The sequence below is a fragment of the Cupressus sempervirens genome, chromosome 5, assembly GCF_028749045.1.
Source record: "Cupressus sempervirens isolate cs-2001-9-10 chromosome 5, ASM2874904v1, whole genome shotgun sequence".
Lineage (NCBI taxonomy): Eukaryota > Viridiplantae > Streptophyta > Pinopsida > Cupressales > Cupressaceae > Cupressus > Cupressus sempervirens.
The window spans coordinates 421,348,340-421,374,697 of record NC_143122.1 but is presented as its reverse complement, the minus strand read 5'-3'; the positions used below and the strand labels follow the sequence as shown (position 1 = coordinate 421,374,697).

The 26,358-nt window shown below is 36.8% G+C and overlaps 1 protein-coding gene across 7 annotated transcripts in view; it reads left to right on the top strand.

The window, feature by feature from the left end:
- Window positions 1–26,358, top strand: part of LOC149556578 (putative LRR receptor-like serine/threonine-protein kinase At1g06840) — a 269,227-nt gene that overhangs the window by 111,249 nt on the left and 131,620 nt on the right. For 6 of the 7 annotated variants that reach the window (XM_089830965.1, XM_089830964.1, XM_089830962.1 and 3 more), the window contains 3 exons: window positions 25,707–25,850; window positions 26,021–26,092; window positions 26,281–26,352. In XM_089830965.1, the coding sequence (XP_089687091.1) occupies window positions 25,707–25,850; window positions 26,021–26,092; window positions 26,281–26,352 (288 nt within the window). The remainder of the gene's footprint in view (window positions 1–25,706; window positions 25,851–26,020; window positions 26,093–26,280; window positions 26,353–26,358) is intronic. The other variant, XM_089830963.1, reaches the window with a different exon arrangement.

Here is a 26,358-nt window from a genome sequence, read left to right as displayed (position 1 = left end):
ATTTAACATCTCCAAGGCACCATTTAATTTCCTTTTGCAATTTATAACTAATTGGCAATTTTCCTTTTGGCAAAATTAAATTTTAGCTAAGTATTTAATTGTGGGCCATAACTTTGATTTAATTTTTTGTTTTTCTTGCTCCCAGGATCCAAGTTGGCCAGCTAGGAGGAAATTGGAAAGTTGGGTATAAGAGGAGGCCTCTCTCCCATTTCCTCCTCACTTCTCACTTCTCCTTCTCAAGGTGTTGGCGATTTTGCAAGAGCAGATCTGCATTATTCTTGCTTGCTGAATTTTGTGGGAGGCGAATTTTGTGGAAGCCAAAATTTGTGGGAGCCGAAATTTGTGGGAGCCGAATTTTGTGGGAGCTGAATTTTGTGGAAGATAAAATTCTGATTTTCAAGAAGAGCTGCGGTTTTTGCCCTAGGTTGGGCAATTTTATTTGGAGGTGAATTACATGGTAAATTTTTGATTTGCAAGTGGATTTGAAGTTCTTGAGGTCTAGCCCTAATTCCGAAAAGTCACTGTACAATTATTGGTTAAGGTGAATTTTAATCATTTAGAGTTGAAAGGGGTCCTTAAGCTGACATCCTTCTTTCGTTCTAGTCTAAGGATTATTTCCCTTGGTTCTACTTGCCTTCTAGTTCACCACTCTACCATCCCGTAATAGGGCGATGAGTATGGAGGATGTTAGTGCAAGTAAGAATCCCAAGTGGACAAACACTAAAGACAAAGAGGATATGATGCCCAAAACACCCTTCTCAAAAATGAAGCAAATAACTGACACCAATATCAGTGCAGTGGACATGATACGGATGAAGGATAGACTAAAAGAAGTTCAATCCCCCTTGGCAAAGAGGATATCAATGAGACATATTTTGGATCGAGGTTGGATAAGTTAGGAAAGGTTGCTATCAAGAAAAGACATTTGGGCACCCTTTCCTCTCTCAATGCTTTTATTGGATTTTTGAAGGAATATGAGGACCATGAAAGGATACTACATGCAGCAAGTGGCATGGTGAAGTCAGCAGAACTCAGGGTGAAGCACACACCTTGTCCTCCTATGGAAGAAGTTAACGAAAGGCTAGCTAAGTTCATTGCCTTAGCTAAGAAAATGAAAGAAAAGTGAAGAGTTATATTAGAAGATCATTTGAGGTAAGCCCAAGTGGTAATTTCTCTTTCTTTTAGAATAGGACAAGTGTCTATTTCTGATTGGCCACCATTTTGGTGCCTTCTCATTGGTTGCCACTTTTAGACTTTTTTCATTGGTCCATTGACGAGGTGGTAGCTTCTCATTGGCTGATGGGGTGGCAACCCTAATTAGGGTTTTAAGGATCCAATCTGGATCGTTGATCTTGTTTTGATCTCCACCGTCCATTGTATTTTTGGCCCCTATATAAGGCCATTTGCTCTGATTTGTAAAGTGTTGGAGAAATTGTTGCTAAGATAATACCAAAATTGCTCTCTTTTTCATTGTTGTGACTTGCATGGTGATTAAGAACATTGGGTGTTATTGCATGTTTTCTACTTCCACATAGTTAGATTTCTTTTCAAGTTGTTAAAGTTGGTTGCATTTCAAGTTGTTTAAGTGAGGTTAAAGTAGATGGATAGTTGTATGGTAGCATTAGTAGATGTTTGATATGGATCAATACTAGGCCACTAGCATCCTAGCGGCTGATTGGGAAGCCTTGTGTGGTAAACTAGTTCATTTTCCTTAGAATCATTGCATCTATGGAGGTGGGGCCGCTGGTTAGCCTTCATTAGATTCGATCCCTGTCCATTTGCTAACCTTCCATTAATAGGAGTAGGAGTAGAATAGTGAGTAGCTGGGTAGTCGAAGTTTAGAGAAGGAAGTTAGAGAAGTAAGTCAAGTATGAGAACACACCCATTCACCCTCCACCACCATTGCTTTCCCATCAACATCATCATTGGCAAACACATCCTCCATCATCACCACTATCAACATTATCTGCCACTTGCATATTTCATCGAGCCCATCATCATCTCGATCACCTTCATTCCACCAAAGTCCAAGTCATCCTGGAATGAACAACGTAAGGCTGCCTACGTGATTACGAGCAAATCACATCGTTAAACTGAGGGAGTATCCAACGGTGTAAGGAACATTGGAGTTATACTCATGTTTCATGAGCATTAACTTTTCAAGAGAGGAGTTGCATGTTTGATATCCCATATCGAATATTCAAATCCTAATATGTTATGTAGTGACACAAAACTCGCATCAACATTATCTGGCGCTAGAGGGAGGGCCTAATTGAGGTTCATTGGAAGGTTGAATTGAAGCAGAGATTGACGAGGAATGAGCTTTCTAAGTTAGATTTGAGATGAGAGATCTTTTTTAAAGCAAAAATTAAAAAAATCAAAAAATTCAAAAAATTCAAAAAATTCAAAAAATGGAAAAGAAGAAGAAAGGAAGGTTTCTCAATGGATAGGTGAGTGGAAGTTCTTCTCATTTGGTTTGATTTGAACAAAAGTTTACCTCCATTGAATTTGTCTCAACTTGCAGCATCAGGGAAATGTAGGATACATGGTACCATGGATCATGGGGAGATGGATTGTTTTGTGTTTCTCTTAAGAGTGGACTTAGCATTAAGAGGAAAATTTCTTTTTCACAAATACATGAGCTTGCGGTCTTTGTCAATTTGGAGGAAAATTTTCTTGTTTTCAAAGAAGATATCAATAGGGAACCAAAAAACATATGTGGAAAACGTTATTGGTGCTTTGCACATAGTCTCATATATTTAGAGTCTACTTGCCCATCTTGCCAAGACACCATTGACTTGGTCAAGTTTCAATTGGGTTGGTATGAGGAAATATCAGTAGGGGGTGGTAAACATTTCTTTCAGCTTTCAAGTTGGGCACCAAAGAATGAAGAAGATAAGATTTATCAAAAGGATATGGTTGATTCTGATGTTCAAGATAACTGAGTGGATGAACCTTCACAAATTATATCGCAAGGTGGAGAGTTTGAAAAGAAAATTGAGGAAACAATTGAATTTATTTGAGAGAGAAAGGGTGGTAGGCAAAGATCAACAGATGAAGACACACGAAGAATTACAAATGGAACATCAAAAGGTGGACGAAAAGGACATCTTTAGTAAGCCTTCATGCATAATTCAAGGGGTGACTCTTGAGGATGGGTCACAAGAAGTTTCAAATATCCTTAAAGAGGAAGATAATCAAGTGGGCGAGTTGAACAATGAAATACAAGATATCACAAGAGAATCAAGATATGAGGAAAATATTGATAAACCAATACAAGATGCTATCTCCACCACATTCTTTGGGGGGATGTTTGAAGATCCTATAGAAGAAATACAAAGGGAGTCATTGCCTGAAGCCTTTCAAGGTGATCAAGTTGTTGCAAGTGGCATGATCCACCATCAACTTCAACCTCCAGAAATTTCGGCACTTGAAATGGAAGTTGATGGGCCACTCACAGAGATGTATGATTGTTCTCCTATCAGTCTTGAAGGAGTCTATATAAAGAATTGCAAGATATTCCTGAAGAGAATTCAAATGGAAATTACATGCTAGATGGTGAAGCTTCTATTGATGAGGATATGCAAGGATTGTTAAGTGGTGATCAAGTTGCTCCCATGGAAAAGGAAAATAAAGAATAGATTGGGTTGATGCTATAGTTGGATGTTGTGTTCGAGCAACTTGGAGAGGTGTTTGAGGGGGAGATTATCAAACAATGCTTGATTTTTGAGGATACACTTGAAGATATTCACAAGGATTCATGGTTCACTGTTCACAGGGAGAAGCCCCCAAAAGCGATATTTCATGAGCTTGATTCCAAGATTGATCTTGCCTAGACTACCAATGAGTTTGGTGTTGATGCTATTGGGATGGTTCACCACCAACTTCGACTTCTTGAGGTCATGGAGAATTCGCAGGTTCCATTTGAATTTGGGTCACACCAGGTTTATTCTTTCCCTGCTCTTAAAGATGAAAGGTTTGAAAGTTTTTATTTTGATTATGGAAATTCTAGAGAAACAACTTGTATTTGGATTAATCATGGGCCCTATAAGTTGTCTCAATTGTTGATCTTGCATGATAATTTTCTAGAGTTTGAGTTTGAGGTGACCAAATTTTTTTCAGAGTACAACGATGAGTTTGCAAGATTGAGAATTATCATCCAAACCTTGTTACTTTTGAACATCTTGAGAAACCATGTTAGATCCAATGTATATATTAGATCGGTTAGTGTTGTCCCTTTAGAGTCTTGTACATAGTTAGGGTAGGTTTGTCTTGGACCATTTGGTTCAGGAGAGTAGTTTTCTTTCAGTTTGGTAGATTAAAGTTTCCCTTTCAGTTGGTTAGAGTAGTTTTCTTTTAGTTGTTTAGTTTTGGTTAGGGTAGTTTTCTTTCAGTTGCTTAGTTTAGATGTTGTGAGCGAGCTCAAATTTGATTTGTATCAGGTCATATGACTTGAGATCTTTTAGCTTCCTTAGAGACTGTTTTGGTTTTGGGTCTTTGTAGGTGCAAAGGGGGGTCCATGTTATCACTTGTGGGCGAGGTGTGTAGATTTTACATTTTTGGTGACAAAACAGAGTCCGTCTTGTTCATTTCTTGAATACATTTGGCAAGGTTCAGAGTTTAAAAAATGTTCTTAGTCGTTAGTCTATGGTAGAACTTGTACTAAATTTGGGTTAGACTCGATGGAGGTTCTTGAGTTATCTTTGGCATGGTTACAACATTCTACTCACACTTAATTGCTTTGAGTTCTTGATGTTTTGAAGTGAAGTTGGACTTGGTAAAAATCATACACCTATAATTGCTCTGAGTTCTTGATGTTTTGAAGTGAAGTTGGACTTGGTAAAAATCATACACCTGCTTCAGCGCCACTGTGGTCCTCCAAACCCTCTGTAAGCTTCATTGCTTGTGAACCAAGCAAAAGATTGAAGAAAAGAAAAAAAAAAAAAGAGAAAATATCATGAGAAAAGAGAAAAGGTAGTATCAAAGTGAAAATAAAAGATGAAATTTGGTTCAAGGGTGTGCAATCATCTCTACCGGTGCTATAAAAATATTCAATAAAGGTAGAACCATGATTGTGGGGCCACAACGATAACTCTGTCCGGGCTATAGACGCCTGATTGGCAGCGGGGCTCTATCCAAGTTGCTTTTGAAGTAAGGATATTATAATAGCTAAGTTTAATCGATCAGAGAGATTATCAAGTTCTTGTCGAGCGGGGAATAAATCATTTGCACACACGTGGGTAACTTATGGTCAGGATGCTTAGGTTCAACTTGAGAGTCCTTTCCCTTGTTGAGTGCTTGTGCTTAAGTAGATTTTCGGATAGGCCATCCTGAGATTTTTTGTTCTAAGTTACTTATTCCTTGAAATGTTCAGGAACATTTCTTTGGGCTGATGCTAGATGTTGTGAGGTTTTCACACCATTGCCACAAAATTTTTTGGGGACCCACTTTTTTTAAAGTTGCCTTGGCGAATTTTTGGATTGTCTGACAATTTTCAATTTTTTTTGAGATTTTTGAGCCTTGGACACTTTCAGGCCAATGAAGAGACTTAGCTTATTTTCACCCTATTTTTCATGATTTTCTAGAGCAACCAATTTCATCCTTCGGCTGGACAAAATTTCAACATGCAACGCTTGGCAGGATAAAATTGTAGATTTGTACTTAGACATTTTCTTTTGAAAATCCGGATATAATTGTGTAAATTTGAATAATCTTTCGAAAGAAGAAATTTAGTTAGACTTGAGTTTTGGAAAATCTTAAATTTTTCTTTGGTGAAAATTTTAATTTTGTAGAAATGAGGCTAAATTGCAAAAATCGATTTTTGACCCTAGAGGCAATTTTATTTTATTTTGGTTAAAAAAATTCTAAATAGCCTAGCAAAATTGATTTGAAGAAAATTGCAAAAAAATTGGCTTTAATAGATTAAAATTGCCTTGAAAACTTTTAGTCTTTAATGAAATTGGTAATTTAATATTGAAAAATGGCTTTTGGTTAGCCAAAATCCAATTTTAATGACGTATTAATTACTAAATCCTCATTAAATGGAAATATTTAACATTTCCAAGGCACCATTTAATTTCTTTTTGCAATTTAGAACTAATTGGCAATTTTAAAAGGCAATTTTCCTTTTGGCAAAATTTAATTTTAGCTAAGTATTTAATTGTGGGCCATAACTTTGATTTAATTTTTTGTTTTTCTTGCTCTCAGGGTCCAAGTCGGCCAGCTAGGAGGAAATTGGAAAGTTGGGTATAAGAGGAGGCCTCTCTCCCTTTTCCTCCTCACTTCTCACTTCTCCTTGTCAAGGTGTTGGTGATTTTACAAGAGTAGATCTGCACTCTTTTTGCTTGCCGAATTTTGTGGGAGCTGAATTTTGTGGAAGATAAAATTTTGATTTTCAAGAAGAGCTGCGATTTTTGCCCTAGGTTGGGCAATTCTATTTGGAGGTGAATTACATGGTAAATTTCCGATTTGCAAGTGGATTTGAAGTTCTTGAGGTCTAGTCTTAATTCCGAAAAGTCGCTGTACAATTATTGGTTAAGGTGAATTTTAATCATTTAGAGTTGAAAGGAGTCCTTAAGCTGACATCCTTCTTTCGTTCTAGTCTAAGGATTGCTTCCCTTGGTTCTACTTTCCTTTTGGTCCACCATTCTACCACCCCCTAATAAGGCGACGAGTATGGAGGATGTTAGTGCAAGTAAGAATCCCAAGCGGACAAACACTAAGAAAGACAAAGAGGATATGATGCCCAAAACACCCTTCTTCTCGAAAATGAAGCGAATAACCGACACCAATATTGGTGCAGTGGACATGATACGGATGAAGGACAGACTAAAGGAAGGACAATCCCCCTTGGCAAAGAGGATATCAATGAGACAGGATTTTGATTGAGGTTGAATGAGTTAGGAAAGGTTGCTATCAAGAAAAGGTGTTTGGGCACCCTTTCCTCTCTCAATGCTTTTATTGGATTTGCGAAGGAATATGAGAAGGGCCATGAAAGGATAATACATGTAGCAAGCGGCGTGGTGAAGTCAGTGGAACTCAGGGCGAAGCACACACCTTGTCCTCCTATGGAAGAAGTTAATGAAAGGCTAGCTAAGTTCATTGCCTTAGCTAAGAAAACGAAAGAAAAAGGAAGAGTTATATTAAAAGATCATTTGATGTAAGCCCAAGTGGCAATTTCTCTTTCTTTTAGAATAGGACAAGTGTCTATTTCTGATTGGCCACCATTTTGGTGCCTTCTCATTGGTTGCCACTTTTAGTCTTTTTTCATTGGTCCATTGACAAGGTGGTAGCCTCTCATTGGCCGATGGGGTGGCAACCCTAATTAGGGTTTTGAGGATCTAATTTGGATCGTTGATCTTGTTTTGATCTCCACCGTCTGTTGTATTTCTGGCCCTTATATAAGGCCATTTTCTCTCATTTGTAAAGTGTTGGAGAAATTGTTGCTAAGATAATACCAAAATTGCTCTCTTTTTCATTGTTGTGACTTGCATAGTGATTAAGAACATTGGGTGTTATTGCATGTTTTCTACGTCCACATAGTTAGATTTCTTTTCAAGTTGTTAAAGTTGGTTGCATTTCAAGTTGTTTAAGTGAGGTTAAAGTAGATGGATAGTTGTATGGTAGCATTAGTAGATGTTTGATATGGATCAATACTAGGCCACTAGCATCTTAGCGGCTGATTGGGAAGCCTTGTGTGGTAAACTAGTTCATTTTCCTTAGAATCATTGCATCTATGGAGGTGGGGCCGCTGGTTAGCCTTCATTAGATTCGATTCCCGTCCATTTGCTAACCTTCCATTCATAGGAGTAGGAGTAGAATAGTGAGTAGCTGGGTACTCAAAGTTTAGAGAAGGAAGTTAGAGAAGTAAGTCAAGTATGAGAACACACCCATTCACCCTCCACCACCATTGCTTTCCCATCAACATCATCATTGGCAGACACATCCTCCATCATCACCACCATCAACATTATCTGCCACTCGCATATTTCACCGAGCCCATCATCATCTCCATCACCTTCATTCCACCAAAGTCCAAGTCATCCTCGAATGGACAATGTAAGGCCGCCTATGTGATTACTAGCAAATCACATCAATAAACTGAGGGAGTATCCAACGGTGTAAGGAACATTGGAGTTATACTCATGTTTCATGAGCATTAACTTTTCAGGAGACGAGTTGCATGTTTGATATCCCGTATCGAGTATTCAAATCCTAATATGTTAGGTAGTGACACAAAACTCGCATCAGCAATGCACTTGGAGGTCATACGATAGGTTTGTGAGGTTGTACAATTGAACTTGAGGCCTTCCGAAAAGTGTAAATCGAACTGTATTTGATATCATGACAACACACTCACCAAATATGCTATAAAATGATGGAATAAATGATTCAATACAATTCTAGATATATATGTGCATTTGCTACAAAGATTGTGGTCTGATTTGCCAGATCCAAGCGAAGTGTTACAGGCTACGGAATAGGGTGAGGGTTGAATCTCACCGAAATTGGAAGGCCAAGTAGGGAAGATCTTTTACTTCTGAAATGGCGAACAATAAAGAACCTCAACAGGAATTCGTAGTACAGAGAATATTATCCAAATTGCATATCTAATGACTATCTATAAGCTGTGCTTAAATACTCGTTGGGAAAACTTTCCAAGGGTGTACAAAGATAGCCAATGACGACACAAACTACAAAAACAAAACAAAAATGGGTCCGATGTATATTAAATCAATCAGCCCATTAACAATAGTTTGATTAATAATCTATTTTATGATGAGGATATTACAATGTTATATATAAAATTAACAACACTCATAACCTCCTCTATGGAGTGATCAAATCTTCACATCAATCTTTCAATTGATTCTACCTTATCTTGAAAAATGTGCCTATTCCTTTCCTTCCAAAGTTCCCGAATCACAACAGAAGGTCTAAACTTCTGTACACTGGACAACATTGCAACCTGCTTAACCCGTGGCCTTGATATAAATAAATTTTATAGACTTGTCATCCAACGGCCTTGCCAACCTAACCTACCTTGCAACATTTGCCAGCATGAAGTTGCCACCTCACAATTTAGTAACAAATGATCAACTAATTCTTCAGCTCTATTACACAATACATTTTGCTGGGCTGTGAAAACCAATTCTTTTCCTTCTTTCACCTATAAGGATCCTTCCTTGCATAGCTAGCCAGACAAAGGTTCCTGCCTTCAAGAGGCAGCCTTTATGCCAACATAAGTCACCAGCTTCAAAGGCTTACAACCTTCCTTGAGAAAGCAAGGCATATTCCAATTTTATAGAATATTCACCTGAGGAGGAGGCACACCATCTCAGTTTGTCCTTATAGTCTATTAAACATACTTCTGTATTTGAAAATAAGTTCCTTAAAGAGGCTTGTTGCTGATCAGATAACCCCTCTACTCTCCAATCCTTCTACGTCCAATCCTTCCCCAACGGTGCTTGGGTCTCTATCATATAATTTCTGACTTTCACTCCCCATCTAGCACAAAGAAATATTTTCAAGTCCTCATCCTGACACTTCTCATTAACCACGGGGTAACCATTCCAACAGTCCTCCCAAAAATTTGCTTTCCTACCATCCCTAATCTTCCACGAAACATGGTCAGTAATCACATGTCTACAAGACACAATAAAGTTCCATATAGCTGAACCATTTATTGGATTTTGGATCATAAGAATTCTTTCTACCTTAATGGAATCTAGATATTTAGCCCTCAAAATTTTAACCCAAAGCTGCTCTGGAATCCTATATAAATGCCAAATTAATTTAGCTCCTAAAGCCATGTTCATCAAACTCAAATCACGCAGACCTACATCACCATTCTTTTTTGGCTTACAAATTTTATCCCAATTAAGCAAAGGAAGCTTATCACCCTCCCTTGCACCATTCCAAAAGAATTTACTCATTTTTTGCTCCACCATTCTTAAAACGTTTTTGGAATATTTAAGCACATCTTTGAGAAAATGGGAACAATAGACACCACAGATTTAAGCCTTAAATTGTGCCTTGCAGAAGTCAACCATTGAGAAAATGGGAACAATAGACACCACAGATTTAAGCCTTAAATTGTGCCTTGCAGAAGTCAACCATTGCCCTTGCCAACCCTCCAACCTTTCAAACATTTCTCCACCATTGTTTTTCATTAGTTTGCCCTATTTCTTCCTTGAAACAAAGGGATCCCTAGATATCTACTTGGCAAAGCCCCATTTCTTATATTCAGGATCCTACCAATTGCTTTTTGTTTAAATAAAGGGGTATTAAAAAAGAATACTTCAGATTTATTCTAGTTAATTTTCTGCCCTAAAGCTTTGCCATACAGATCAAGAGTTTGTTTCATCATCCTTGCCTCCCTCTCCGAAGCTTCTCCTATTAGAAAAGCATCATCCACAAACTAGAGGTGGGAAACAACATCCACCCCTCCAGCAATGTTCACACCCTTCCACAACCCATTGTTTCTTCTTTTGCGATTCAATCTGCCCAACACCTTTGCCAAAATGATGAAAAGGAAAGGGGATCCCCTTGCCTTATGCCTTTTTTAGTCTCAAAGAAACCTTGGGGGCTTCCATTAACCAAAACTGGAAAGCATGGAGTCGAAATACAAATTTTCACCCAATTTACCCATCTAAGGTCAAAATCGGACTTCTCGAACACCTTTAACATAAACTCCTTGTCCACCCCATCATATGCACTTTTTATATCTAATCTCAACATCATTTTCTCCAACTTCTTCACCCTAATGGAATGAATCATCTCATGAGCTATAACTACCCCCTTATATATAGACCGTCTTGGAGAGAAACCACTCTGTTTAGTAGAGATCATCTCATTCAAGAGTTTTTCCAATCTGTTAGCAATTACTTTTGCAATGATCTTATATAAGATGTTGCATAAAGCAATTGGCCTAAAGTCGTCATAATTCTTAATCTCATCCTTCTTTGACAGTAAGGCTATAAAAGTGTTGTTTAGGTCTTTAAGCTCAATCCCACCCCTCCTAGACTCTTCCACCACTTCCCATAGATCATTTACAAAAAAGTCCCATAATTTTTTGAAAATGTGGGTAGGGAACCAATTAGGGCTAGGAGCTTTATGTTTCCAAAGCCCCCACAGGGCTTTGTGCACCTCCTGCATAGAAACCTCTGCATACAACATCTTATTATGTTCACTCGAGATCTTTTTTTGGATGCAAGAGAGCACTTCCTCACTATCCATCTCCCCTCCCGCTCTTTTGCTTACTTCCTTTGAAAGAAAGATACAGATTGTGCATTAATCATGATGTCTTCCTTAACTATTTCGCCCTCCAAGTTTTCAATCGAGAAGATCTTATTATGAGCTCACCTCATCTTTACTGAGTTATGGATTTTTTTTGTATTTCTGTCACCTTCATTAAGCCAAGTTTCTCTAGATTTCTATCTCTAGAATATCTCCTCTCTTGCCAACACCTCATCATATTCTTTACTAAGAGTTTTTTCCTCAACAAAATCTTCCTTTCGCATCCCATGCCTTATTACCTTTTCATTAAGCTTATTTAGAGACTCTTCCAAATCAATCTTCGTTTTGAAAATATTTTGAAAGGTTTCTCTATTCCACACTTTCAGCTAAGGTTTCTCTATTCCACAGTTTCAGCATTTCCTTTCGGAATTGTATTATCTTGAAATATATAAAGGTTTTATTCCCTTCATACAAGGGACAATAGACAACCATTGCTCAACCAAATCTTTAGAACCATCAGCTCGAAGCCATATTGCTTCAAACTTAAAGGGGCACCTTTCCGAAGATGAATCCTCTTGCATTTTAAGTCCTATTGGGAAATGATCAGACCCATGAATAGGGAGGATTTTAGCTTCCACCATCCAATTTGCATTTGTCCAGTCTCTTGCATCAAATACCTATCCATCTTTTCTGCTATATTAACAAACCCTGGTCTCCTATTTGTCCAAGCAAACTCCCCTTTCTTGATAGGATCTCAAATAAACCATTCCCTACTACAAAGTTTGTAAAATCATCTTAACTGGCTGATCTCCAATCCCTACCACCCTTTTTCTTTGCAGGATTAAGAATTACACTGAACTCTCCTCCCAACACAACCATCTCCTTAGACAAGACCTCCAACACACTAGACAAAACTTGCCAAAGCATCTTTTTTCCCCTATCTTGAGTGGGCCCATACACATTTATAACATTAAACTTAGTTCCCAATTGTGTAGAACTTACCTTTAGCGATTGCCAGTTTTGTGCTTGTTGCATCATCACCACTGAAGCAAACTCAGCTTTCCACAATACCCCTAAACCCCCTAAAGCTCCCAAAGCCCCCTCCCATTCACATATCCATCTACTAAACGCTTGTTCATAATATCAAAATCCTCCACTTTGATCTTAGTTTCTTGTAAGAGAACCACGTCCGGCCTCACTTGATCAAGACCCCTCTCGGTCAAGCGAATCTTGTCAGGGGCATTGCAGCCCCTGACAAGAGCTTCATCTCTTCTGGGAAGAGGCGTTTCCTCTTCCCAATTTTAGTTTACTTTTCCCTTTAGCCCTTGACACCCCCAAAGCTCCCTCCCATTCACATATCCATCTACTAAAATACTTGTTCATAATATCAAAATCCTCCACTTTAATCTTAGTTTCCTATAAAAGAATCACATCCGGCCTCACTCGATTAAGACCCCTCTTGATCAAGTGAATCTTGTTAGGGGCATTGCAGCCCCTGACATTATGAGCTTCATCTCCTTTGGGAAGAGGCATTCACTCTTTCCAATTTCAGTTTACTTTTCCCTTTAACACTTTCTACAATTTGGATTAGAGCATTGATTGTTCTTCAATCCCTCTTTTGTTTTTCGCCAACCTTTATCTTTTGATTTTTCCCTTTTGTTTGGAATGGAGTTCTCTTTTCACTAAGCACAATGTTTTTTGAGAGGCCCAAAAAGTCACCCTCTGGATCCTCCATCTCACTCTCCTCAGACACTCCACTAGAAACCCCTTCCAAGTTGAAAGACCCTTCCAAATTTCTTATTGGTGAGATTTCAATATTTTTCACACGAGCTTCCTCCATCCCCTCACCAACATCCCCTTGCATCAGGTTCTTAGCATCAAGATCTTCTAAACAAGACAAGAAGTCTTTGTTTGGCTTCTTCATTCTGCCTGAAAGCCTAGTTTCTGTACTTTGTGTTTTTCCCTACTCTCTAACCATTTGTGGGGTGCCCAAACTAATCTCCTCATAACCTTCCTTTAACAAAGTTTGGCCATCTCCATCTTTCACACCATCCATGTTACTGTCCATCTCAGCAAAACCATTTCTGTGCAAGCTAAACCTTTCTGCAGTGAGACTCTCTTTATTTTCCTCTAATGTTGACCTCCAAATAGACTCCCTCAACCTATCGATTCCCTCATCATTCCATCTTGAATTCCAACCCTCCCTTGAGTGGTTTTCTTGACCTTTCAATATAGTTTCATGTTCCCAAGGTGCAACTCTTGCTTATTTTTCTTGAAAGACAACATTGTTTTGGAGAGATAAGGATTCAAAAATGACCATTGCTCGATGGAGGAGCTTATCTGCTTCCAACTTCTTCTATTTTCCCCCATGATCACACCCCTCCATTCTCCTCACTCAAGCACTCCACACACACTCGAAGCTCCTCTTCTATAGATAGCACACCCCTTCTGAAGAGTTAAGCTCCACCATTTTTGGTAATGGGTGACATGCATTCCATATTATACATAGACGAGGAGACATTTGAAAAGACACTTTGTCCACCGTCTCAATGGCCCTCATAAATGTTCCTAGCTTATTCCCTATCAATTGATAGCATTCCTCATCCCAATATTCTTAAGGGAGATTTATCAGACCTATCCATATCGGGAAGGATTGATTAGCTTCTTTTGTAGGATCAAAGTTTGGTTCCCAAGGTTTCATATAAAAACCTTTCCCATCCAAGAAATAGGGATCGCTATTCAAGATCCAATCTCTGTCATGAGAAGTCTCCACAATGATCATGCAAAAGCCATTTTTTAGGGTTTTAAAATCTTTTACTTGACCCCATTGCCTATCACACCACTCTTTGAGCTTTCTAATAGTAGGCCATTGTCCCCAACATTTCACAAATAAAGCATTACTTTTTAAAAAACTCACTAATTCCTACCAAGGTTGAAGCTCGACTTTTATGCTATTAACTGTGCATCTCAACTCCATTGGTTCAACTATAGTCTTTGCCTGTCGTTTCTCCACCACCTTGGGTCTCCAAAACTTTTGGGCTATTGTGCTGAAACCCACTCTGCCCCCCAAGTTTGTTGAGGTGAATCTTTGTGTCAGGTGGGATCTTGGCAACTGATTTCAGACCCTCCCATCCCCATTTTGGGCACCATCCCTTCTCTTAGGTTGAAACTCTTGCCTTCTTTTCCCACCTTCATGCCATTGATCATAAGGTTGTTTGTTTCTCCCAGAGAAAGGCCACCTGTTTCTCCATTGGGCTGTGTAGGAGAAGCTTTGATGTTTACGAAATGGTCCTCGCTTCACTTGCTATAGATCCTACTTGAAAACATCTTGCACATAGCCACCATGGCTTTGCCATCTGTTTTGTTTTTTAATCACATTGCACCTAGAATATTATAGTTAAGCTTGTTATTGTTTAAATCTAACATTTCTTTGCAAGTTCTTGTTTAAAGCTAACACTTGTAGAAGGGACATTACAACCTTTTCCATTTACAACTTTAGCAATCATAAGCAATAAAAAAAAAGTTAAAATATCCACAGAAGTAAGATCTAGCAAATTAAAAAACAAGATGCACACACAATTTTGTAAAAATCCTTGTAGAGGAAAACCATGGTAAAATGCTGCTTTTTATATTAAACTTCTTACAACTTTGTAAGCACCCACACATAGGAGACACTAATCTCGACTATTGAGCTCCAAATAGACAAGGGACTCTGATTTGTTTGAGTGAGATGCTTTGACCTCTTATTTGAAACCTTTCGCATGAATGTGAAGATTCCAATATGTAATTAAGAGTGCAAAACATTGGTTCATTTCAAATTTTGTGGTCCTTGTGTTGTAATGAAGCCATTGGTTTTCATCAAGTAGTGGTTTTGTTTCTATTGCAAAGATTGGACAAAATCAATTGTTTTTGGTGTTCTTGACCTTTGGATTTCATTCAACTAATGGTGGTGAGGGCTCTACTTGCCATCCTTGACTTGTATCGCGACAAGGAATATGTTTAAGCCATTGCCCCATAACCCCATTGGGGGCTCTATCCCATACCCCCACAAGGGGTATTGCCCTTTAGCCTATTGAAGGATTTGTCCTTAGACCACCACAAGGGTATTGCCCCTTTACCTTGTAGATACTCTACATTAGACCCCCGCAGTGCATTACCACTTGACCCCAAGCCTCCACCCCCCATTGTCAATGTTTGTTGCAATAATTGCATGTTTTTAATGTTTATTAGTTTAGAATTTGCTTACACGCTAAAGGCTCATTGTAATTTCTATAATTATTTGTACCACCCCCTTTCACCCTGTCATCATTCCCTCACCCTACCTCATGGCTCCCAAACTTAGGGCCTTGGTCCTGTTGTGTAGTTTTCACACCATTGCCCCATTGCAAATGGGGAACCCCTCTTTTTGCTTTAGCAAGTAGGAGTTGTCTTAGGTGGTTTTTGTTGGCAAGTCCGAGGGCGAGTTTGAGCAATTTCGGTTTGCTGGGAGTATTATTTTTTGGGGTTTTTGTGAGGGTTTTGATGTCCTTTTGAGGTAATTCTCTTAGCCTAAGTCCAAGTGGGAAGGTAGAATCTTAGGTCCAAATGGTAAAGGTTTATATGCTTGGGAGAAGGATTGTGAGTAAAATTGAATTTTGTGGAAATCCTTAAAGTTTAGGATTTCCCCCTGTGGAAAATTTTAATGCTAAGGATTCCCACTAGCTATCATTTCTCCCCAAAATCTCAAGATTTCCCCTTTGGACAAGGTAATGTGCGAGCATTGTGAGGGATTCTTATTATGGTGGTAAATTGATCAATGTAATGTTAAATGATGAAGAGAAGGAAATGATTATTTTTCTTAAGGATAACTGTCGCAGTGGATTTGGTGGAAATCCTTAGCGTTAAGGATTTGCACCGGTGGAATTCTTAATGCTAATGATTTCCCCCTTCTCCTCATCAATCTAAAAGAGATTCAAGGTCCATGCTAAGGCATAGAAAAACAAAAATTAGTGAAAGAATGGGCATAAGGGGCGAGATGACAAGTTTTGGGACTCTAAATGGCAGAATTGAATTTGGTGTAAATCCTTAGAGCTAAGGATTTCCAAGGATTTCCACCACATTAATCCTCCCGAACCCAAAATTCCACCATCCTTTAAGACATTCAAAATCCGATTTAATGCATGAAGGCAACATCATGAGTAAAAATGTAATGTCCCATTTGGGGCATTTTCTTATTTGCTTCTTATTTCTATAAGTTTTCATAATAATCCATATTTGATTTCCCTTAGTTTATCATTTGTTCTCCTATTTATATATTTTATTACTAGTGAATGGTCATGGATGGTTGCATCCCTTCAAATAATAATTAACCTAGTTGTTATGGTTAAGGTTTAATAGTGATTTATTAACATATATTTAATAATATACATTATTATATATTATATATGTATAGCATTTATTAATTATTTAAATTTCCATATTTGTAGTGTATCCTTGGGCTTATGGATGATATAAGCCATTTAGATAACATAATAATGTTGTCACCATTCATTCTTATATTGGTAGATATATATTGTAATATTATTACATTAGTAAATAAGGATATATTATTATTAGTAAATGCTAATATATTATCATTATATTTGAATATATCAAAAAATGTATTAGATAATTTAATATCATATATTTATAAATATATTAAATTAATAGAATATTATTATTTAACTCTTATTAAAACCTAGTCTAAAACTGGGGACACCACAGTCCTCCCCTCTCAAAATTTGCTTGTCCTCAAGCAAAATCATTCATACACAACTCCTTCATAGATACAAACATATTTGCATACAAAAGTCCTAAATTTTTTATGAAATATACATCTTAATGAAAACACGAAGCAAACACGGTGTAGACAGATGAAGACACGAAGCATACACAATGCAGACACAGCATACATTCTTTATTGATTCTCTATAATTTATTTTTCACAATGAAGCAGAGTAAAGGGAATGATTTATAAAATATACTTACCTAGGAAGCCTTTTGATCATGGATCCTGCATGCACAAATAACTATTAGCATGTACATGTATATAATAGCTCCAAAGAAAAGATAAGTCATGATAAATTGGTTCTAAACCAATATCCTACCAAGCCCGAGAGCGAAACTTTGGCCCCCTTGGCCTCAATGGAAGACATCGGTCATCCAATGAGGTTGTCTACTTGGCAGATTCTTAACTGAATTAAGTTGACATGGTGTCAAATTTTTCTTAACTTGACCAATCTAAGCCTAGGAGCAAAACTTTGGCCCTCCTGGCTTTGATGAAAATTTTTTATCATTCCATCAAGGTGGTCTACTTAGATGCCTATCTTAACATTCTTTTCCCAATCTAACCCCAAGAGCAAAACTTTGGCCCTCTTGGCCTTGACGGCAGCACTTTGGCATCTATTAAGGTGGTCTACTTAGATGAAAATTCTTTTCCTTCTTAAGTATCCTACCTAAGCCCAAGAGCAGAACTTTTGCCCTCTCGGCCTTGAACACCTTGGTATCCATCAAGGTGGTCTACTTAGGAGGTAATTTGATTCTTTTATTACATTGTGTATATATATATATATTCCACTAAAATTGTAGCTCATCTAGTTCTTGTCGGTCCTTCACATCTTCATTACTCTCTTGATTATATTTAGGTCTCTTGTTCATCTTTCCTTTTACTTCCTCATCAAGTGTTGCGTCCATTTTTCGAACTTGGCTTCTCTTTCCACATATGTGTCCTCGTTCCCAACTTCCTTTGTAATTAAAGCATAATTTTTTCTTTTTAGTTCGTCATGTTAGTTCTTGAGCTCTCTTCTGCATTTATGGCCACATTCCCATGGTTCCTTGCAATGGTAACATAACTCATTTTTCTGGAATTCCTTGGAGTGCTTTCTTTGTTTTTCATAATGCTTAGAATGTGTGCTTGGTGCATGGTTCTTAGATCTATCCTTTGTCGATTGTGTATCAAATTTGAATGCCTTCTGGATGTAATGTCCCGATTTGGATGTCCTTCAAATTGCTCTAAGTTTCCAATCTAAGGTCTTGTGAATAACTTTAAGTATTCATTTTATACTTGGAAATATATGGAATAGGTAACTATCTTCAAGGGATTCCAATCTTTTGAATAATAAATAAATATATGTATGCTTCTATATAAATGAGATGATAGCTTGTATATAAAATAAAGTATATTTAGGATTAGGAACTTCTCCTAACAGATCAACTTAATACCTACTATCAATCTTCTCTTAACCTACGGTTCCTCCTTATTATATTTACCTTTACCAATGTTTGCTAATACTCCACTTGTAAGCACTTAACAAAAGCTATGCTCTTGGGTCAACGAAGTTCGGTGTCTTCCCCCTTTATGTAAACGTCATTCGATGTATGTTATTCTCCACTAACTCCCCAATTTCTGCTTTTAATGCAATTCCGTGGTTTGTATCCTTGCTTTTTGTTTTAATGTGTTTCAGTACCCTTCTTTTAATATGCTTTTGTCGATGTCATTCGATATACTCCACGGCCTTTCCACGTCTTGGATATACTCAACTTACTCCACGTCCGTTTCCCCATGTGAAACTCGGCTATGATGACCTTGTATTTATGTTGACTTGAAACCGACATGTAAGTTCCTAACTCCTTTCTCTACATATTTTGTTGTGAATGATGTATGCATGCTATATGTTATTGTTATTCATTTAACATTGTGATATTTTATTGCTTCCTATTTACTTCCATGCAATGCAATGTCCCTCACAATTCCGAGTGTAGTAGTTCAACCTCCCAACGTGCCTTGCCTGACCGAATGATTTTGTGCCTCTCAATTTGCCATGCTTGTCGATTTTTATGGTTTATATTCTGATTTTGGACTATCCATATTTGATGTGCATATGATATGTGTTGATACACAAAGACAGACAACAAGAGATTATAGAATACTGAATAAGATTGTTTTGGGCTTGCGTAGTTGGATTATTAAATAAGATTCTCAAAATTTTAGCATGGCTCTTAATATTGCTCAATGAGCATTGCAGGCTTGTTATTTCACCATCTGACAAGTATTTTCTTATTCCGCTATTTTACACGGTGGGTTGACAGTTTGATGTTTGTCTATCTCATTTTTTCTTCAATTTGAAAGTAATACTTGACTATTACAGCCGTGGTGCTCATGGGTTTCGTACTTGAGCTCTTGCAGTGTCGATTAGTGGGGATCTTCATAGCCATGCCACATCGCATATGATCATCTTATCATTGGTGATTTCGAGAAGCATGCGCGCTATTTGAAATGCTTATTTCTGATTTCGAGGATTACTAAAACCCATTTAAAAATGGATTGGGTTTCATATGAGCACTGGTCTTTATAGCTTATCAGGCCTTGTTTATATGATTCGAGCATTATCATCGATGACTTTTGATTATTTTAGCCTTAGGTGAGAAATATAAAACATATGGGTCCAAAATAATCTAGAAGCATATTTGTCTTATTTATAGCTATGATTAAGGCCCTTGAAATCTTGATTATCATTTGGGTTGGCTTCTTCTATTGTTCAAGCCAAGCTATCTACGCTGCTCGATGCATTTATTGGATAGAGATCGTACGTCGAGTGTTTGGAATATGGTTTTTGTAGGCACAAGATTGCTACTTTTTTGGTACATAGCTATTGGATTTGTTTTCCTTCAATTGTTGAGAGAACTCTTCTGTCAGTCTCTTCAATCGCAAACATCTATACTTCTGAGTCGGATGATTCTTATTTCTTTTAATCTCTCTGTTTTCTGAAAGATCCTTGATAGATGCCCTTGCTGATCTGCTGTAGTTTTTAAATTAATAAACTATATTTTCCTGTGATTTCTTTGATGGTATTTGAGAATAGACAGAAGTTGCAGAAGGTTTTGTTTTTGTTTTGTGTTTTTTGATAGTTTTCACAATAGTAATGAATAATGAACAATAAACATGAGAGGAGACTGAAAATAAATAAGAACATAGAACCAAATCAGAATTGCTATAAATCGTACCAGGCAGATTTCTGATTTATAAAGCCAAATAATAAATCCAATGCAGTTCCAAAGAGCTTACATCCAACAATGATGCCAAACTGTTGCAAATGGCAGCCGTAAGACTGCAAGGAATCACGTCTCAGCTGAAAGAATCAATTTATAACGCTAAAACCATAAATTTGCAACCTGAATCCACAATAAAGAATGGTGTACTCTATCCTTGATAGCAATGCACACTGTCTGAAGAATCCAATGCCAATAACTGCTGAGGGCTACGTCCCAGCCAATCCAGAACCTGGGGTTTGCATCCCAGATGAAGAATTGCTCTCTCAGAGCCAATTCACAAAAACAAGTTTTTCAATATGCAAAATATAATAAGAAATTAGGTTTCCATCTCCTTATATCCCCTTCCAATTGTAAATTGAACCCTAAAGGGAAATTACACTTTGCCCTTTAAATAAAATATAATAAAATAACATTTTCCCAGATAAAAACGTCCATGCTATAGGAAAAACATTATTTTATTAAAATTCCATAGTTGAAGGCACCAAAAAGTCTACAGATAGTAAAAATCATGTATAATAATTCCAGACCTTTCCAACGAGCTATAACACATAGGTGTACTTGATCAACTGAAGCCAAAATCTCCTTATTACTCCAAAATGGTTATATTATTAACCTTATATTAATTTATTTAATCACCAACTTAGAAAATATTTAAATATATTAAAATATTTCCCAAAAGGCCCAAAATGACCAATCAAACATGAATCTGACCTTGTCACCTGTCTGTGATTGATGCTAGACAAGATGGGTCAACTGGCAGTCCATCCCTAAAATCTAGGGATGCTCCTAAAAAGTAGGAGACAACCCCAATCAACCAAAATTGAGTCCCAATGACTCCCCTACTGTGTGCACCTCTGAGAGAACTGTCACTGAACTGGGAGTTCCTCCTAAAAAATAGGAGATGCACTCTAAGTCTCCAAAACGTTCGCCGAGGTCTCCAAATGCCTCCTAGACCACTCTTAGTCAATCCCTACAAATTAGGAATCCCTCCTAAATTGTAGGAAACTGTTGTCCACTGCTCCAAACTACTTGGGAAAGTCATGCATGACTCTCAAAGCCCCGGGGTTGGTTTCCTCTATGGTCTGCTAGCCTATGGGAACCAGAAAATAGACCAACCTTGCTAGAAATATTGTCACTAAGGAAGGGCAGAAATTGGGGACATGACATTTTCCTTTCTGAGGTGCTAGCTTATGTCTGCTGCAACTCCTGAGTAGGATCTCTTTTTGTTTAGTTGGATATCCCTTCCTTCTATCCTTTTCCATGCTCTTTGATCCCTCTAGTACTTTCCACAGGTTGTAAAGAAAGCTGCTCGGATACCACTTGTAATGTCCCATTTAGGGCATTTTCTTATTTGCTTCTTATTTCTATAAGTTTTCATAATAATCCATATCTGATTTCCCTTAGTCTATCATTTGTTCTTCTATTTATATATTTTATTACTAGTGAATGGTCATGGATGGTTGCATCCCTTCAAATAATAATTAACCTAGTTGTTATGGTTAAGGTTTAATAGTGATTTATTAACATATATTTAATAATATACTCTATTATATATTATATATGTATAGCATTTATTAATTATTTAAATTTCCATATTTGTAGTGTATCCTTGGGCTTATGGATGATATAAGCCATTTAGATAACATAATAATGTTGTCACCATTCATTCTTATATTGGTAGATATATATTGTAATACTATTACATTAGTAAATAAGGATATATTATTATTAGTAAATGCTAATATATTATCATTATATTTGAATATATCAAAAAATGTATTAGATGATTTAATATCATATATTTATAAATATATTAAATTAATAGAATATTATTATTTAACTCTTACTAAAACCTAGTCTAAAACTGGGGACATCACAAAAAATAGAACAAGGAATCACCAAGGAATGTTGAAATGAGGTAAATTTTGAGAAAATATACTTGGTGGAAATCCTCAATACTAAGGATTTCCTGTGGTGGAAATCCTTATTGCTTCCATTACATTTTTCCCCTTTTGTTTTTTGCATCGAAATGCATTTCAAGCAAGTGTCAGGGGTAGAGGATATTGAGTTAGGATGAAATTAATTGACTATGATGAAGTTTGGAAGGTTTTACGACAAAGGAAGGCTGCACCATATTTGGTGAAAATCTTTTAACGCTAAGGATTTTCATGAGCTAACTCTTATCCTCTATAATAACCAAAGCTGCCTGCCATGAATTATTTTTGCAGCCCAAATATAGAAGGAAATGATGCGCTGAGTAAATTTTGTGGAAATCCTTTAATTTTAGGATTTCCGCCACATTAATCCTCCCAACTTGGAATTTCCCACTTTCCCTTTAGCCTTATTTTCCTCATGTAAAATAAAAAATAAATCAAATGGGCAGATTGGAGAGTTGTGAGAGAAATGAATTTTAACGCTACGTGGGATGAATTATGTTTATTAGTGATGTGATTTTATTTTCGGAGTTTTTTCCACAGACTTAATGCTTTTCTCCTTTGTTTTGCAAGCTGAATTCAAAAATGAGAAGCTAGAGGGCAAGGTGATGATCAAGGACTCAAAATTTCAAGAGGATACTAGAAGAAGGTGGCTCAAGCCTGAGGACTCAAATGAGAAGGAAAGATTCATGTTCAAGCTAACAACCTGCAAAGTCATATTGAAATCAAGAGGAAATCTAGGAAAGCACAAAAGATCCAGCTACATGTGTACATATTCAAGGAGAATCAAGAAAGATCAAGTTCACAGGTTCACAAAGATTCAAGTGATTCAAGTCAATTCCATGAGGAAATTTCAAAGGATAGAGAAATCTCAAACATTGAGAGATACTTATTCAATTTTAACAAACACCTTCTACAAGCCGAGACTCCAAGCACATGATAAGGATGATAAGGAGGCAATTGTTTGTCCTCCAATTAGAAAACCTCAGTTTCAAGCACAATCAATCACAAAATGCCAAGCGTCCAATTTTCTCATTGTCATTGGCTATCAAAATCATTGTAATTTTCTTATGGCCCATGAATTGATGCCTTAACATAATTGTTTTAAAATTTGACAAGCCTAGTTAGGGTTTATGGGAAGAAAAAGTCGGCCCTTGATCTTGAATTGATCTTGGCCCTTTATTGTAATGGAACTACTATAAAAAGGCCAAGGCCTTCTCATTTGTAATTCATGGGCTTAGAAACCTGGTTTAGGAGGGGAGATTAGAGAGCTAGAGTAGAGTAGGCTAGTTAAGGGAGAGACTTGATCAAATAGTTTATTATGATGCTTTCAAAGTAATGGATAGTTCATCGTTGGTTCTTCATGGTGAATTACTTGTTATTGCTTTGGAGTGTTGCGTGGTTTCCTCAATCTTTCACTTGGAGTACATTTATTTTCATGTTGAATTAGTTTAGTTGAATGAAAATTGTTGTGGATGTTTACTTGTTTGACTCGAACAAATCTGGGCCACTAGCCTCTTGTTGATGGTAAGGGCGCCTTGTGTGGTAAGTTGATGATTGAATGTACTTAACTTCAATCAATGTTGAATCTTTAGTTTGCATCCATTTGATGGGATTGAAGAGGAGATATTTATTTGAAAACCAGTCGAGTGTTCCTTAGAACTTGCACTAGGTGGGTGGAGTTGTTGGCAAGATTACATCTAGTAGAGTTCAAGTCATCCATGATTCCTTGCATTTGCAAATAGAAGTAGAACTAGAAGTAGAAATATAAGTTTAAGTTACATTTGGATGTGGAAAATTCAGAGAATTAGAAGCTATATTTTCATTGCACATTGTGAAGAAAAATCTTTAGAAGTGCAAGAGTTGATACTACTTGAATGAATAGTGTAAGTCCCTTTGTGATAACCAACATATCACATCACAAAACTGAGTGAAGTCCATAATTATGAAAGAACCTTGAGGTCATTTCATGATCTTATTTTGCAAGCTTAGCATGAGAGATGACCTTATATCAAGAGAGGGTTGAGTGTTTGGTGTTTCTCCTCGAAACATTATGTAATTGATTCTGCATGTTGTAGTGGAACAAAACTTCCCTAAAACCTGCCTCCCTGCTTCCCTATGTAAGATGTGGAATTCCCTTTGATATCCCAATGGAATGACTGGTTACATAATGGATATATACTTACTAAAAAAATAGACAATAAGAGAAAGTTTAGAGGAGTTGTACATAGGACAATATTTTTTCAAGATTTTTGTTTTGTGGCAATATCAACATGTTTAACTCAGTTTGTCTGGGAAATTAACAGAGTTACATCACTCAGCTCAAATGTTGAGGATTTCCTTTTCGTGCTAGTCGTTTGCTATTGTACTTTCTGTGGATTCCAGTCCAGTTAATAATTTTTTTGGTCATTTGTGGACATTAAAATATTATCATTTTTTCTTTGTTTCAAACTTGATCAGACTCATCAAGATCTGGGAAACTTCCAAGTACTCATCAAATTATATATTCCAAAACTTCCTCAATTGATTCTCTGATATTTTATTTTTGGTTTTCTGAATGAAATTTATCGATATTATTATTTTTGTGCATCTTTTGTTTAGTGGCTGCCTTCCATATGTTTAGTCAACACATAATCCTGGGCATGTCAAGTCATTACCAAGTCCTAGCGAAATGGCTTTGGGTTATGGTGTGAAATGTTCTACTCCAAGATCTTGAGAGGTCAAAACTAGAAATCTAGATGTTGAATTTTATAATTGTTAGGTAAATGCTTGTACACAATTTGACTTGTGAAACATATAATCAACAACACATGACGTTGAAGCTGAAAAATGTACTCCCAACATTTGACATATCTTTTCTTTTTCTTTTGCATACAGTGTTTGCAAGTTCTAATAGCTTTCAATCTCTTTAAAAGTTTTTAGGCTGTCATTACAATCTCGATTCCTGAAACTAATCTGTTTATTATTAAATTTTAATATATTATCCTGTATATGAGCGAGAATCTATTAGAAATTTGAACATGGTATCTGTATATTACTGCCAAAGACAAGTAGCTCTAATCTATTTTTGTGTAGAAATTTATATTGGCTATATATAGAGTGTTGGGAACTTTTTACCATATGAACAAGCATTTTATATATTTTGTGTGTGCCATACCAATTACTGCAGCAATTTATTTGATTCAAACAATTTATAGATCATTAAAGACAGAAAAATAAGAGAAAAATTTCACCTTACATTATGATACTAGGGGTACAAAGTTGTTTCCTTAACTTTGATTGTCATAATAATATATATTCAAACCAGCTTGATCTTCTGCATGAATAGTAATTTTAATGTTTCATATGTCAGTGAAAGGAGAACCCTTGGAAGTGTTGGGAAAATTGTTTTTCTTTTTCTGAGCAGAAGGGTTATCTCAATGATGAATAATTTCAATTTTGATCTTTTTCTTTGCTACTGTACAGGCTCCTCAATGGCAACAACATATCAGGCTCATTGCCAGAAGAGATTGGTTACCTCTCCAATTTGGACAGAATCCAAATTGATGAGAATAACATATCGGGGCCTCTGCCAAATTCTATTGCTAATTTGACTGCACTGAAGCATCTGTAAGCTCTTCACAATAATAATTTTTTGAAATTATTGTTGTAAACTGTTGAGATAAGCAGTTTTTTCACTTGTGAACAAGTGATTTTTAGAGAAAGGGGAACATGATGGTTATTTAAGGAAAATTACTTCAACAAATGGTCAATTTTAGTGATTTGTATTTTGACTGCAGCCACATGAATAACAATTCAATCAGTGGTGAGATACCAAAAGAGCTTTCCAGACTCTCAAGCTTGGTTCACATGTAAGTTATGAGCATTATAGTTTGGTTGACACGATATTAAAACATGAAATGGTCATTAGTTTGGCATTGTTGTATGCAAGTTGTTTTACAAAGATCAACTAAGTCATTTAGTGTTTTTCTTGCTATTTGTATTTGGTTCGGAGTGATTAGTTGTAGCTAGAAGTGTGATTATATTTGTTTCTTTGCAGCTTATTGGATAATAATAACTTGACAGGCGAACTTCCTTCTGACCTATGGCAAATACCAAATTTGCATATTGTGTAAGT